We start from the raw sequence: 14,999 nt of genomic DNA, 5'->3' as shown, positions 1-14,999 counted from the left end.
ATACTGAAGACATACTATCTGTGAACCATCAGTAAAGACCATCAGATCCAGGGGATTGTGTTGTTGCAGCCAGCTCTTAAAGTCTTGTGCTGCCTGTTCCTTTGTGCAGCCTGCCTTATACTCAATTTGCAGATCTTCTTTCCTGGGAATTCTCATCCATTGGCTGGACAAAGGAGCTTAAGCTCTAATGTCACGTGTGGATAGCATCCCGGAACTAAGTATTTCCGTTTCCTTGCGGTTCCGTTTTATTGCTGGCGCGTCCCGAGCACTCAAACCAATCCTTCAAAGGTCAAAGCGATTTGCAAACTTCTAGCTCTGTATACATAATGTATAATATGGGCAGAACCCAAAGCTAGCCACCCATCCTCCACACTCTCACAGAAAGTAGATTTGCGTTTGAGGGCAATGTCAATGGATAGGATATAAGCTTGAATTGGCACCGGGTTTGAGGCAATACACAAACAACCGAAGGCAGTTGGCCTGCGGACATGGGAACAGGTACGTATTGCTTGCGCCAACTTCCCTGCCCAGCATTGGTCCAAATATGTATACCTATATATACACACTGTCATTCCTCCGATTATATTATATGGTTCTCACTAGGCCACTCTTTTAGTGCGGATTTGCGTCTGCGGCGATGAAGGAACGGGAAAGTCGAGTTTGATCACGTCTCTCGTCAAGGGAGTCTTTGTCACGAATAAAATCCAGCCTATCCTCCCTCAAATCACCATCCCCCCAACCATTGGCACCCCTGAAAATGTGACAACAACCACTGTGGTGGATACATCCGCTCTCCCGCAGGAACGAGCAAACCTGGCCAAGGAAATTAGAAAGTCTAATGTCATATTGCTGGTATATTCAGATCACTACAGCTACGAGAGGGTTGCCCTCTTTTGGTTGCCATACTTTCGCTCCCTGGGTGTCAATGTCCCCGTGGTGCTATGCGCCAACAAGGCTGATCTCGCCCCGGAAGGGAATGAGGCACAAGTCGCGGAGGACGAAATGCTCCCCGTGATGGCAGAATTCAAGGAAATCGACTCTTGTATTCGGACAAGTGCTAGAGAAAATCGCAATGTCAATGAGGCATTCTTTCTCTGCCAGAAGGCTGTTACCCACCCCATCGCCCCTCTTTTCGACTCCAAAGAATCAACCCTGAAGCCTGCCGCTGTCAGCGCACTTCACCGGATCTTCTATTTGTGTGACAAGGATCGTGATGGTTATTTGAGCGATAGGGAAATTGAAGATTTCCAGGCCAAATGTTTTGGTAAATCGTTGAGAGATGAGGATCTTGTCCATATCAAGGTGACGATCCGAAGGGTCCATCCGGACGCTGTTACGCCTTCCGGAATTAGTGTGCAGGGTTTCTTGTATCTTAATAAATTGTACGCTGAAAAAGGCCGCCATGAAACAATTTGGATCATATTGCGGACATTCAAATACACAGACAACCTCTCACTTCAAGAAGACATTTTGCATCCTCGATTTGATGTTCCTCCCTTTGCATCTGCTGAGCTGTCCCCCGCTGGATACCGATTTCTTGTCGATTTATTTCTTCTTTCCGACAAGGATAGTGATGGAGGTCTAAACGACGCTGAATTGGCGTCCCTATTTGCACCCACACCGGGCCTACCAACCTCATGGGTAGAGGGCTCTTTCCCATGTTCCACCGTGCGCAATGAGGCAGGTCATATCACCTTACAAGGCTGGCTGGCACAGTGGAGTATGACGACGTTTACATCTCCGAAAACCACCCTAGAATATCTTGCCTACCTCGGATTCGAGTCGTCGGACCGGGGGAATCCCACTACTACTGCAGCACTAAAAGTTACCAGACCGCGGAAAAAACGACGACGCCCTGGCCGTGTTGGCCGCAATGTTGTCATGTGTCATGTCCTCGGTGCCCCTGGGTCTGGCAAGTCTTCACTCCTTGATGCCTTTCTCTCGCGCAGTTTCAGCTCCACATACCACCCCACCATCCAGCCACGCAATGCAGTCAACACCGTCGAATTGCCCGGTGGCAAACAATGTTATCTCATCCTCGATGAACTGGGAGAGCTAGAACCTGCACTATTGGAGAACAAGACGAAGCTTCTAGATCAGTGCGACGTGGTTGCTTATACGTATGACTCCTCCGATCCTGATTCCTTTGCCTACATTCCCGCACTACGAGAGAAATATCCTCATTTGGAAGAGTTACCCAGCGTGTTCGTTGCTCTTAAAGCGGACTTGGATCGCACAACTCAGAGAGCAGAGTTTCAGCCGGACGAGTACACCAACCGGTTAAATATGCCGGGTCCACCACTGCATGTCAGCGTAACATGGAATTCCATCCAAGAGCTGTTTGTGCACATTGCCGAAGCGGCGATGGAGCCCAGCACGGCATTCCCGCGGACCGAAGAGGATATGGAGGGGAAATGGATGGCTTGGGGGATCGCAATTGGGGCGGTGGTGTGTGCTGGAGCAGCCGCGGTTGTTATCTGGCGCAGAGCAACAGGTGGTGTGAATTGATGAGTGACCCGCGTTTGTGCATCCATCATGGTAGATAGGACCTTGGGTGAGCAGTCATCTATCGGTGAATATGGGGGCTACGCTTGGATGCGAGGAACATTTGTCTCTAACCTGTCTGTTTCTCCATAAGTTGTGTATTATATGAAAGTTTACGGAGCAACGATACCCAGAAATAAATATATATTTACACCCTCATTTGTCTCCCCTATAGTCCTTTTTACATACTGTTGCCCTTCACGAAGTTGGCAGCAATCTCAACCTGGGTTTTGTGCACACTCTGATTATAATATCAGTACTTACTCTTCCTTAGTGAGTAGGAGAATTTACGGCTTGGCAGGAACCTCTGGGGCTTCTGCTGCACACGGGCTAACGCTGGAGCGGGTAGTCCGTCAACCGTTGGACCGACAGTTGTGGGGGAAGCGTGTTGCCCTGTGAGATATATACACGTGATACTAGACTGCGTGGCTGGTGCCAAACATCTACCACCATTTAGTACAATCCATTACATATTTAGAGAGAGATATAATATAATTATATTGTAATATGTTTTCCTCCGTCCAACACAGGACAACAGGCCTCCAACTTATTGCTGAGCAACTACTTTATTCGTCCTGTTCGCACCAATCTGGATTGGCGTTTTTGGTTAGCTAGTCGTGGCCTCTATTCCCTACCAATGCTTCTTAGGGATATTCACGAACAAGCTTCTTCTCATTGAGTTGGCTGCTTAGTCTGTTACAGTATCTGCAGTCATCCGCTTCTTATTTTTAGTCTTGGGCCCACTGCATTATTCGAGAATCACGACAAGCATCATCCGTGGTACCGCATAGATAATCATCATCATCAACATCAACAACAACAACAACTACTACTACTACTACAACACCTTTACTTGAATCTTGGATATACGCTTCTTTGTTCCAGCGCCATGTTGTAAGTGTTATGTACTAGGACCTTAATGCTCATATACCTCCATGTGAATGATATCAATCTTCGCACTGCTCGGCAGCTGCTCTTTTCTGCTCTTGTAGTCAATTATAATATTGGCTCTTTAGTGAATGTTCCCTCTCACTCATGGATATGTTATGTAGCGTTTTGCCACCCCCTCCGCCCCGCTATGCGATGCCTATGGCATACGCAACCGGCACCTCAAACGGCATGCCTGTACCGATTGTCGAAACGAGTAACATCTTGAAACATCCCGAAGGGGGCTGCTCCCTTCAGGTCGGTGAAGGTTGGCTTTCCCATTCTGGGCCCCCCATGGTGCATTTTAATTTACAAACCAACAACTTGGAACTTGATAGGGACATACGTTCTCAGAGACAATCTACTTCTTGCAACCCCCCCTTCACACCCTTCCGAGGCTCCAATTGTCAACCCAAACCCTCTAGCTACCACCCCCAATCCGCCGACATCTGGCGTTAAATTATCACTGGTGATCGTCCAGCCACGCAGAACCCCCCCTCAACTTTACAAATTGAAATCATCTTTGAGTGGGAGGCCGGATCTTCAGAGTATCCGAGAAAATGAGCGTGAGAGCCGTCGGACATCGGATGATTCCGAGGACTGTGTATCAGTTCCTGCTTTTGGAGAAGGCAACCTAGCGCTTGCGCCGCTTCCCGGTAAGGATGGGTCTGGTTTAAAACGTCGGAAACCGAAAAACAATATCCTCAAGAGTAGTTCCTCTTTTGTTTCTCGGGTCATTACCCACGATACATACGCGAAGCGGCTGGCAGAGAGAAGCCCAGACGGGGTATATGCCTTTGCCAATATAAGCCGTGCCTTCCAGTGGTTGGATCTAAGCTCAAAAATTAAACAAGAACCTCTTGCAAAGATACTTTTCACAAAGGCACATATGCTTTGCCATGACGTGAATGAGCTGACCAAAAGCACAGCTCATCTGGATGTGATTATGGGTTCGTCGGCCGGGGATATTTTATGGTATGAGCCAATGCAGCAAAAGTACGCTCGCATTAATAAAAATGGAGCCATCAATGGTTCACCAGTAAGCCATATTCGGTGGATTCCTGGCTCAGAGCAACTATTCCTGGCCGCTCATGCGGATGGCACCCTTGTTGTTTACGACAAAGATAAGGAGGATGCCCCGTTCATTCCAGAGCCTGTAGAGATAAACACTCCTCGAGTTGACAACGAGAAAATGGACCATAATCCAAGTCCGTCATTGAAAATTTTAAAATCCGTCAATTCGAAAAATCAAAAGAGTAACCCAGTCGCTTGCTGGAAACTTTCGAACCAGTGGATAAATAGCTTTGCATTCTCCCCGGACTGCCGACATCTAGCTGTTGTTCTGGAGGATGGGAGTCTTCGTATCATGGATTATTTAAAGGAACAGTACGTTTGTTCTTCTACAAAACGGTTTTGGGGATTGTTAACACCTATAAATAAGCTAACCCATCGCATCCTTTACTTCAGGGTCATTGATACTTTTATGAGTTACTATGGAGGAATGATTTGCGTTTGCTGGTCTCCGGATGGGAAGTATATTGTGACTGGTGGCCAGGATGACCTTGTCTCAATCTGGTCACTCTCCGAGCGGAAAATCGTTGCGCGCTGCCAGGGTCATCATTCGTGGGTTTCCCATGTGGCATTCGATCCTTGGCGATGTGATGAGCGGAATTATCGGTTCGGTAGCGTCGGAGATGACTGTCGACTGCTTCTCTGGGATTTCAGTGTTGCAATGCTCCATCGACCGAAGGCGGTATGTTATATCGTCATCTCTGTGATCTCTATTTACTGTTACTGATTCGCTCAAACGTTGAACAGCTCCAAGCCACAGCCCGACAGCGGACCAGCATCATAGCTCCTTCTGGTCGACAGCGGACTGAAACTTTTTCATCTAGCAGGGTCCGTTCTGACTCGAACCGCACAGATAACAAAAACATGGAGGAGACGGACGACGTGGCCATCTTTCATCCTGTTGAGCCCAGGGCAAGGACGGCACAGCTGCCGCCAATAATGGTAATTGAACTGTTCAGGTTGACAAGAGAGCCCTTTTGTAGAGTACAACGCTGACAATATATACTGTCCAGTCAAAAGCAGTTGGCGAAGACCCCATCTGCTGGCTTGGGTTTCTAGAGGATTGTATCATCACTTCTTCGCTCGAGGGTATGTTCACTCCCCCCTTTTCTTTCTCTTTCTCTCTTCTTTTCTTTTATTATTTGTTTAGATCAATCAAAAATTGGAACTAAGAATCTTCAGGCAACATTCGAACGTGGGATCGACCGCGAGAAGGTGTGAATGAAGGCGTTCCGCAAACTGTATTTTCTGGCTCTGGATCACTGACCGGCGCGGGTGACACAGCCCGTGCTACATCGTATGATTCCCAGAGATAAATCCTGCTGTATGACGTGTAGTCCTCTATCTTTTCTGTATGTATAGTTACAGTACATGTATTTCTTCCGCATAAGTAGGTATTTGAAGCTACCTTGTTTGATATTTACACCGACCGGGGTCTTCTTCTTCTTTGTCTTTGTCTTTTATTATTATTATTATTGCTATTCCCTTTTACACCACCTCAGTAACAAACAATTGAATGTCGGTTCATTAACTACGTGTGCATGCATTCCTTTATGAATAATGCAAGTCTTGGTCGTATGGGCTTGGTTTCAACATCAACGATGGGTTCTATCGACCTTTATTTATTACCTGTACCCTACACGCTTTCCATTTCGTTACCCTCGGATATTAATTTCGTTATAGTATATTTTTATTGAAATCCCTGATCAACTGTGATGATCAATGGGAATGTCGCACCCATTCGAGTTATGGAGGTTGAATGAACTTTTGGTTCCATATAGCTAGAATATTGGAGTTTAACTGCCCTACAACATCACCATTAGGGTGATCAAATCCCTAGATAATTATCTGCAAATCGAATTTACAGAAATTCCACAGTTCAGAGAACACCTAATTTAAGATTTAGACAATCCTGATCAAGAATGTGAATTTTTTTTTATGTTCAACTAACTCTCTTAACTTCTAACCAGGACCTAGTGGTTGATTATGAAATCAACCACTGGTCAAACCCTCGCATATAAGGGTCCACCACCTCAACATGAACTGTCATATCAATGTGAAATATTTTTTATCCAGGATATTAAATTAATTTCAATGAATGTAGCAAGATTCATTAAATACAACTTGATTATGCAGTAGACAATTTATTGATGAATCTTTCTAGTAAATTTGATGATCTTAATATTAATACTTTTAATTCTACAATATTATTTAAGTTTCATTATAACTTTTTTTACTTCAGATGCAACTTTTCTAATGTCTTCTGATTATCAAGCTTTTGATGAATAACTATCATCTTGCATATATTAAATGCATATATGACTCCTTTCTTATATATTACTTTATAGAATGTTTATTGGTGATGTTCATGAACTGTAGTGACTGTAATAGTTTTTGAAAGCTCATTCTGCAGAAGAGTTATTGTATTAGTTGCAATATTACTCTTATAGAGCTTCTCTAGCTCAGTTTGAATATATTTAGAGTTTTTAATATCTTTCATAACCTCTAATTTGTGCTTATATTGATTAAATTGATATATAATTGAAAAAGTATATCAGGTCAAAGAGTTTATAAAAATAAATATAGATAAACTTATAAAAGTTTTTTTAAACTTATATAAATTATTAAAAATAATGAATGAATTAGATGAAATTAAGTTTGTTACTTTTTGTTCTCTTTTGATCATATAAACTTTGAATATTATCTTTTATATAGAGATTATGATATGAAGAAATTCAACTTTTGTAAATTTCTTATAATTATATCTTATTACTTCTTTAACTATTAATGAATAATAATATTTAAAAGTTTAAAAATCTCTTATATTCAAAAACTATAATAAATAACTTATATATAAAATAAAATAGAAGAAAATAATATTATTTTTATTACAATAATTTATAAATTTATATATGTTTTATCATAGTTGTAGATATTGCTGAGTTGAATCTCAAACTTATTTACTATTTTCTTAAAATGATTCAATCAATTAAGTATGAATGACAACTTATGAATTTACTTTCTTATCATGTTGATAATCTTCTATCATCATGTATTATATTCAGAATAATATTTGATGAATTTTTTAACTTAATATTCTTCAATTTTAGATGAAAAATCAATGAGAGTTTTATGACTCTCTGTAAGAATAAATTAAATAACATCAAATATTATTAATCAATTAAAAAAATAAGTTTATCTTATCTAATATTTCTATATACTGACAGAGTGATTTTTTCTAATTAAAAAATAGTAATTAATTAGCAAATATTTTTTTGATATGAGAAAGATGATTATAAAATTGATTAATCAAATGTGAGTAAAAAACATTAAATTCTCTCATTAATGTATTAATATTAGAATTTTTAATATCAATTATGAATTCTAAAGCTTTTGTAATCTTATTCTCTATTAAAATATATAAAGAAGTCATTGTATTAACTGGTTATTGAATTTTGAGAATGGAATAGAATATCTAAAAAAATAATTCATATTGAAATGATGATTTATATTAAGGTGGCAGACCCTCATATGCAAGAATCTGACCAGTGGTTGATTTCATAATCAACCACTAGGGCCCAGTTAGTCTTTTCTATTTAGTCGATAACCTAGCAGAATGATGGGACACATGGTCTTTTCCATTCTTCATGACAAGATAAGAGAGATTGTCTCTGACATTGGGGTTGTTGATGATGTCAGAGTGATGAAGTGAGTATTTAATATCTGAATACCTACGTTCTTCCATTTAAATGAAGGGATTCTGATACGAGTCTAGAACAAAGAGTGTTTGCAAGAAGGAAGAGCATGTGTTATTTTGAGAGAGCTCATTTATGGGCAGTTCAATGAATAACTACTAACTTTTTATCAGTATTTAGTATGGCAGCTGGTTCTAGTAGTTTAGTTTCATACCATGAAACATTCTTCTGTTTATGTAATTAGTTAGTTACTTAGCTAAGAACAGCAGCATCACATGAAAACAGAAAGAAGTGATTCATTATCTGATAGTTATCTGATGACTGGCGTTAAGGCAACATGTGATAAGTTTATTTTCTAATAATATGTTAATTAAAAACACCCTAGAAGACTCATAACCTCAAGTCCAGACCTTTTCCCTATTTCCTTTCCTTCGTGCTGTTCCCCCATCCACTTCCTAATGCTAGCGAGAAGCCTGAGGCCCCGTGGGGGAAACATCGTTGTCCGGGGATGAGAGATATGTTGACCGCCCGGTAGCTGCACCACCTCATGTGATGTACATGTATATTAGTTAGCTGGCCAGTCCTCACCAATGGAAGAACAACCATCCCACAAGATACGACGTGGGTGCAGCCGAGCGGGATGATCGAATCAGGATTGAAGCCGTGCGGATCACAATTCTCATGAGCTAAATCAACTAGTAGTAAGTTACTTTTCAATTAAAATTCAAAAATTCTATAAATTTATTTTAAATTAGTAAATAATATAATTGTAAAATATAAAATATTTAAATAAAATACTTACAGTTTTAATAAATTAAAGTTTTATAAATTTTATTTTAATAGTAATTAATTAATTTCTTTCTTTGATAATAATTATAATTAAAGAGAAAGAATTATTAAACTTTATGTAAAATTTTTCTTTTATATTAAATAATTAATATCAAGAATAATTGATTAATAAATAAATATATGAATTTTTATAAGAATAATTTATAGATTTTTAATATTAAATAAATATAAAAAATTAAATTTTTATATAAATATACAATTATATTATATAATATTTAATTATAATATTTATTATATATATTAAATAGTTTATTTTATTTTATAAAATAATATATAAAAATATGTTACTAATTATAACTTTAACACTTTCTTATAAAAAAATAAAAAGTAAAAATAAATAAATAAATAGTTTTATACAAATTAAAATAAATAGAAATTGATTTAAATATAAATAGTTTTTATTATAAAAATTTATCAATTAGATATTAGTTTATTATATATATTAAATATATTTATTAATTAACTAGTTATAATAATTATATTAATATATTAAATAAATATAAATTTAATATTATTTAACTTAAAAAAGTTTATTTAATTATAAATTTAACTTTACATATTTACTTTTTAAAATAATTTATAAAAATATAAACTTTTAAAGTTTAAAAGATTTTTAATATTAATTAAAATTTAATTTTACTTAAATACTTATTAAATAATTAACTAATTAGTTAATTAATTAATAAAAAATTATTAATTAACTAGTTAAATATAAATAATATAGTAAATTTAATATAAAATTTTTTTTATATATTATTAATATTGTTAAATAGTAAAAAGAAAGTATATAACATATTTTTACTATTAATAAATAAATTAATAAATGATAAAATTATTATATATACTTAGACAATAAATATAATTTATTAAAACTTATAGTTATAAAAAAATTTTGAATTTAATCAACTATAGTCAAAAAACAAAATTTATAAAGATAGATAAGTATTGAGAGAAGAGCATAATTGTACTATGTGTAATATGTTTTATTTATCATTATTATATAATAAATTTTATTTAAATCTTCAAATTTCAATACTTCTGTTGAAGATGTGATTTAATAGAGAGTGATTGCATTAATTAAATAGTTTATCAGTCAGTTAATATAGTGGTCTCTATCTAACTTGTAATCATGTCCCCACCTGAGCAGTTTCAGAATAGAGTCCAACAACAGATATGAGTTATTAACTAACTTAGTTATTAATTAGTTAGTGAGTTTATAGCTAAGCAGCATTGTGTTCATGTTTTCCCTAGTGTTATTAACTTTATGGATTGTCATTCCCCTTCTGGATATAACTAGGTAAATTTCTGATGGATATGATTATGATCAAAAGAGATGCTGATAAACCAACTAACCAGTTAACTAGTTATTTGTTAGTGAAGTTAAATTTCTGTCGAGTTTGAGGATGACTTTCAGCAAAGTTAACAGTTGCGAAACTGTCTGATCAACCGAGACAGAAGAAATTTCCCACGTCACTCTACTGATGGATCTGAATCTGATAACCTCAAAAGTGGTGGATTCGGCCAAGCAGTCAACACTTTAGTAGTTGATAATAAGCAGCTACGCACGTAGTCGCTGACAACCTGGAAACATAAATGTCTAACGACCAGGCAGCTGGCTTTTTGTAGTGTTCTCACTAAGAATAGCGGTGGATCATTCCCGAATCTTAACCGCGTTGTATATAATATCAAACTTTTTGAGTCCATGGTACCTTATTGCACATGTACGTACATACGTAATTGCCTGTAACTGGGCATAGCTTCATTGGGTCAGAGGGGCGCGAATCTCTATATATATATATATATATTCGGGGGATTTATAGATGGATATGGGGAGGAATAAGTAGTATTTAACTAAAAATACGTTATTATATCTCCCGAGAAGGCAATTAGTTGACAGCCCTATAGTCGAGGGTCCTCAGCATATAGCTGGCTAACAAAAATAGAGTTAACTAATAGTTAACTTAAGTTAGTTAACCAAATTAGAACAACCAACAACTTACCAATAACTTATCAATGAGTCTGAAAACTAACTAACTTCTGAGGGGCTCGCTTTTCTCTACCAGCCTGTAAATCTGATCTTTTAACTAAAGTTAGCAACAGAGCAACTCTTTTACCGGGACTATCATACCAAACCAATCCCAACCCAATCCTATCTAAATTATTGTTCCTTTCCTCTTCTAGTTATTAACGTACAACAAAATTGGCTGGCACATCTCATTTCATTCCCATAACATTTATTCTTTACATGGGAACCTAGCTAACGCTAGGTTAACGCAACTAGCTAGGTACGGAGGTAGTGACATAAACCATCCATGGTTCCATATTAATATTATCTCTCCTCTATAATAAAGTGTGCCTCCTTGCCACAGGGCTGGATGACAGCACTGACCGTGCGCCCTTCTTCCTCTCCATCCTCTCCCTCAATCTAACTCTGAATCTTTATCTCACTCTCAATCTCACTCTCACAGTCCTCGAACTTCAACTTTCAAACCGTAGTCTGTCTCTAATGACTAAGCGAGTCTCTCTCTCTCGTTTTCCTTATCCTGTCCTTCTACAGGCCCTTTTATCATTGACCTGCCATGCCTCTTACTCTTTTCTCTAGCAGCGGAACTGCAAGCCAGGCAAAATATTTTGATATCAGGTCTGTATCTAGCCACGCAGCCTGTGTAGAGTCTACTTCTGGAGGAAATTTAACCAATGGTACACAGACTCGAGGATGATTATATTGTGTTTCGTGGCAACGAGCACGAAGCAGCCAGTACTCTGCTCAAGGGGAAAGTGATCCTCTGTCTCTCAGAGCCCCTGCACATCAAATTCTTGAGATTGAATCTCACCGGGAAGTCGAGAGTTTTGTGAGTTGCACACGTAAAACTCTCCATAAGCGCCCAAAAAGGCGATAGTGCTGGTGCACCATTCTGACTAATGACTGAAATATATACAGCGTGCAGGTTCCAATTTCTGGTGGCCGCCGAAGATCAGTCCGGGAACACAATGTTTTTGAGAAAACTTGGTCATTTAAAGATGCTGGTAAGGGCAAGATGGAGTCCTTGCCAGCAGGCAACTACGAGTTCCCGTTCGACATAATCCTCCCGGGATCTCTCCCCGAAAGCATTGAGGGACTGCGTGACACTTGGATTACATATCGATTCAAAGGTGAGATTGGTCGGAAATATGCCAAAGATATAGTCGTGCGGAAGCCATTGAGGATTATTCGAACATTGGATCCAAGTGCTTTGGAGCTCTCTCATGCAATGGTATGTCTTGTTTTAAATTTTCTCTCCCTCTCTCTCTCTCTTCTTTTTTTCTTTCTTTTTTCTTTCTTTATTTTTTTTTTCCTTTTTATTTTCTTCTCTATGGGATTTGTTCAAGGCTTACACCTGTTGCGATAGTCAGTGGAAAACGTATGGCCCAATAAAATTGAGTATTCAATATCAACACCAAGTAAAGCAATAATATTTGGAACCTCCGTGCGGGTGGATTTCCGCATTGTTCCCTTGCTAAAAGGCCTTGTCATTGGCACCATTTCGACACAACTCGTTGAGACTCACGATTTTGTCCTAAACCCCGACGATCCCGAAGCTCTGCAAGTGTCCCACAAATCGACCAAAGTAATCTTTAATGAGTCTTATACACTGGGCGAACAGGATAAGTCTCAAGACCCGGATGGTGCGATTGAAGGATTTGAGTGTTGTAGAATATTCAATCTCCCGAAGTCTCTCAGCAAATGTTTGCAGGACACCGATACGAACGGTATTAAAATCAGACACAAATTGAAGTTCAGAGTTCAGCTTCAGAACCCGGATGGCCACACATCTGAGGTATTGCTTATTTCCCATATATGTGTATTTGAGCTTACCAGCCATGACGCTAACAATTTCAGCTCCGTGCCGGCCTCCCTGTTTCCATTTTTATTTCCCCTAATTTCCCAATCGACGACAATAACAATCTTATTGATCAATCTTCGCAATCTGCCCAGCGAGTTGTTCATACCATGGCACTGCAGGCCCCACCTCTTTACGGGGACCATCAATTTGATCAGCTCTATGGTTCACTTGATCCCAGCGGCTATCAAACACCAGGGAATGAAAGTGATCCTGGGACCCCTTTCTTATCAATTAGCCGGAATATTTCGCTTGATAGTCTTGCCGTAATGACAACTTCAGAAAACCGGGACCTCTCGCCCGCTGCCTTGCATACCCAGTTGAGCAACCTGCACCATAACAACTCCGCATCTGTGACACCTACTTCGGAATCGGCAGATACTGCCCTTGAATCATCCAGCCAATCTCCCCAGCAACTGAGTCGCGGGGACTCCACCCCATTCGTGGTTGCACATGCACAACGGCCCCCTTACGCTGCCAGTACGTCCGGTACATCGCCACGATGGCTATCTGATGATGAGAACATTCCTTCAGGAGTGGCTACACCCAGCTCGCAGATCAGTGAAGTCGAACATCTCTCCCGGGTCCCTAGTTACGCCACCGCTGTTCGCTTACATGCAGTAACGCAGTGCAGTTACGATTTACCGGACTATCGAGCAGCCGTAGCCGACGGGGCCTGCACAGGCCCTATGCCACCTCCACAACGGATCCGCTCCCCGAGTCCCAATAGACATCTTTCGTTTACTGAGAGATTTAACCGTCCACGATTTCGCTTTCGCGACCGGAATCATACCAATGGTTTTACTGCTCGTCCGGATGCAGCACGGCGACCAAGTATGCCGGAAGCGCTTTCCCGCGTTGAGTGGTTATAACCGTGTGGCATGGTTCTATGCTACATCCCTCTAAACATGTTTTGCATTTCCCATGTACTGTACATATATTTTGGATTTTCTATTTTACCCTGTTTTTTTGTGTGCCAAATTTTATGATGTACGTAGCTTTCTCGAAATACAAACGGCGTTATAGCAGGCCTTACGATTTTCTATTTCCTTAAAGGGAATTCTGGAAGAGTGGGAATTGCCGAAGTTATTATTTTTACTGGGTTACAATGTTTACATAGTCCCTCATAACTCTTATGTCTTTATTATTCTTCTATTGGGCACACGTTGCTCAGAACAGCCGGCCCAACGACACATGATTAGTGTAATGTGATTATGACTATCTAATGATTTCTATTATTCAATGATTTTATAAATTCCACTTCAATTCTTCAACTTTAAAACTCAACATTAAGATCAATGAAGCTGCAATTCAGCTTGCAATTGAAGATTTAAAATTGCAAGAATTTTCAAATTATAAGCAAACTGCTTTGAAATATAAAATCAGTTCAACTATATTGAACATAGTAGTATAAAGATGAGTAAATCTGCAAATCTAAAGCAGTATTAAAATATCATAAAAAATTAATCAACTTGCAAGAAGAAATATTTATTCAGTATATAAATTCTTTAGAATAATAGTCTTGCTTCTACATCTCAAATTGTATAAAATTGAATAACTAAATTTCACTAAAATATCTATTAAGAAGTAGTAAATAAATTAATTTATTAAAATTATAACAATAATCTAAAAAACATTATTTATATATAAATAATTTTAAATAATAAATTACAGCAATTTTAACTATTTTAAAGACTATTTTAAGTAGGTTGATCAAGTATTTACTATCTTTTTCTGTCAGATTTACAGACTATTAATTATTATAATAATATAAATTAATAATAATTTACTCTACTATGTTTTGAAGGTTAATTCATTCTGACTTCAATCATATTCAATTGATTGTATTGATTTATAATACTTTGAAAATGAATTCACTTTTATTTTTAATTATCTATTTAAGTGCATCTGCTTAATCATTTTATATTTTAATTCTCAGTTTAGTATTCTTATTGCAGCTATCTAATAAAATAGATAATTTAAAGCTTTTATCTTTATATTATTATAACTTTAATTTGAGTTATAATATTAA

The 14,999-nt window shown here is 38.1% G+C and overlaps 3 protein-coding genes across 3 annotated transcripts; all 3 read left to right on the top strand.

The window, feature by feature from the left end:
- Positions 1–488: 488 nt before the first annotated feature.
- PADG_08671 (mitochondrial Rho GTPase 1) lies at positions 489–2,508 on the top strand (the record flags this gene model as incomplete). The annotated part of the gene is made up of 2 exons (XM_010765672.1): positions 489–498; positions 617–2,508. The coding sequence occupies 2 exons, from the start codon at positions 489–491 to the stop codon at positions 2,506–2,508; spliced, it is 1,902 nt and encodes a 633-aa protein (XP_010763974.1).
- Positions 2,509–3,627: 1,119 nt separating this feature from the next.
- PADG_08670 (uncharacterized protein) lies at positions 3,628–5,858 on the top strand (the record flags this gene model as incomplete). Its single annotated transcript, XM_010765671.1, has 6 exons — positions 3,628–3,739; positions 3,810–4,857; positions 4,939–5,224; positions 5,290–5,484; positions 5,556–5,631; positions 5,725–5,858. The coding sequence occupies 6 exons, from the start codon at positions 3,628–3,630 to the stop codon at positions 5,856–5,858; spliced, it is 1,851 nt and encodes a 616-aa protein (XP_010763973.1).
- A 5,807-nt stretch (positions 5,859–11,665) lies between these two features.
- Positions 11,666–13,839, top strand: PADG_08669 (uncharacterized protein; the record flags this gene model as incomplete). The annotated part of the gene is made up of 5 exons (XM_010765670.1): positions 11,666–11,727; positions 11,795–11,938; positions 12,028–12,340; positions 12,476–12,904; positions 12,967–13,839. The coding sequence occupies 5 exons, from the start codon at positions 11,666–11,668 to the stop codon at positions 13,837–13,839; spliced, it is 1,821 nt and encodes a 606-aa protein (XP_010763972.1).
- Positions 13,840–14,999: the final 1,160 nt, after the last annotated feature.

Source organism: Paracoccidioides brasiliensis (assembly GCF_000150735.1).
Source record: "Paracoccidioides brasiliensis Pb18 unplaced genomic scaffold supercont2.29, whole genome shotgun sequence".
Classification (NCBI taxonomy): domain Eukaryota; kingdom Fungi; phylum Ascomycota; class Eurotiomycetes; order Onygenales; family Ajellomycetaceae; genus Paracoccidioides; species Paracoccidioides brasiliensis.
The sequence above is the reverse complement of the archived record's forward strand: the minus strand, read 5'-3'. Positions and strand labels throughout refer to the sequence as shown.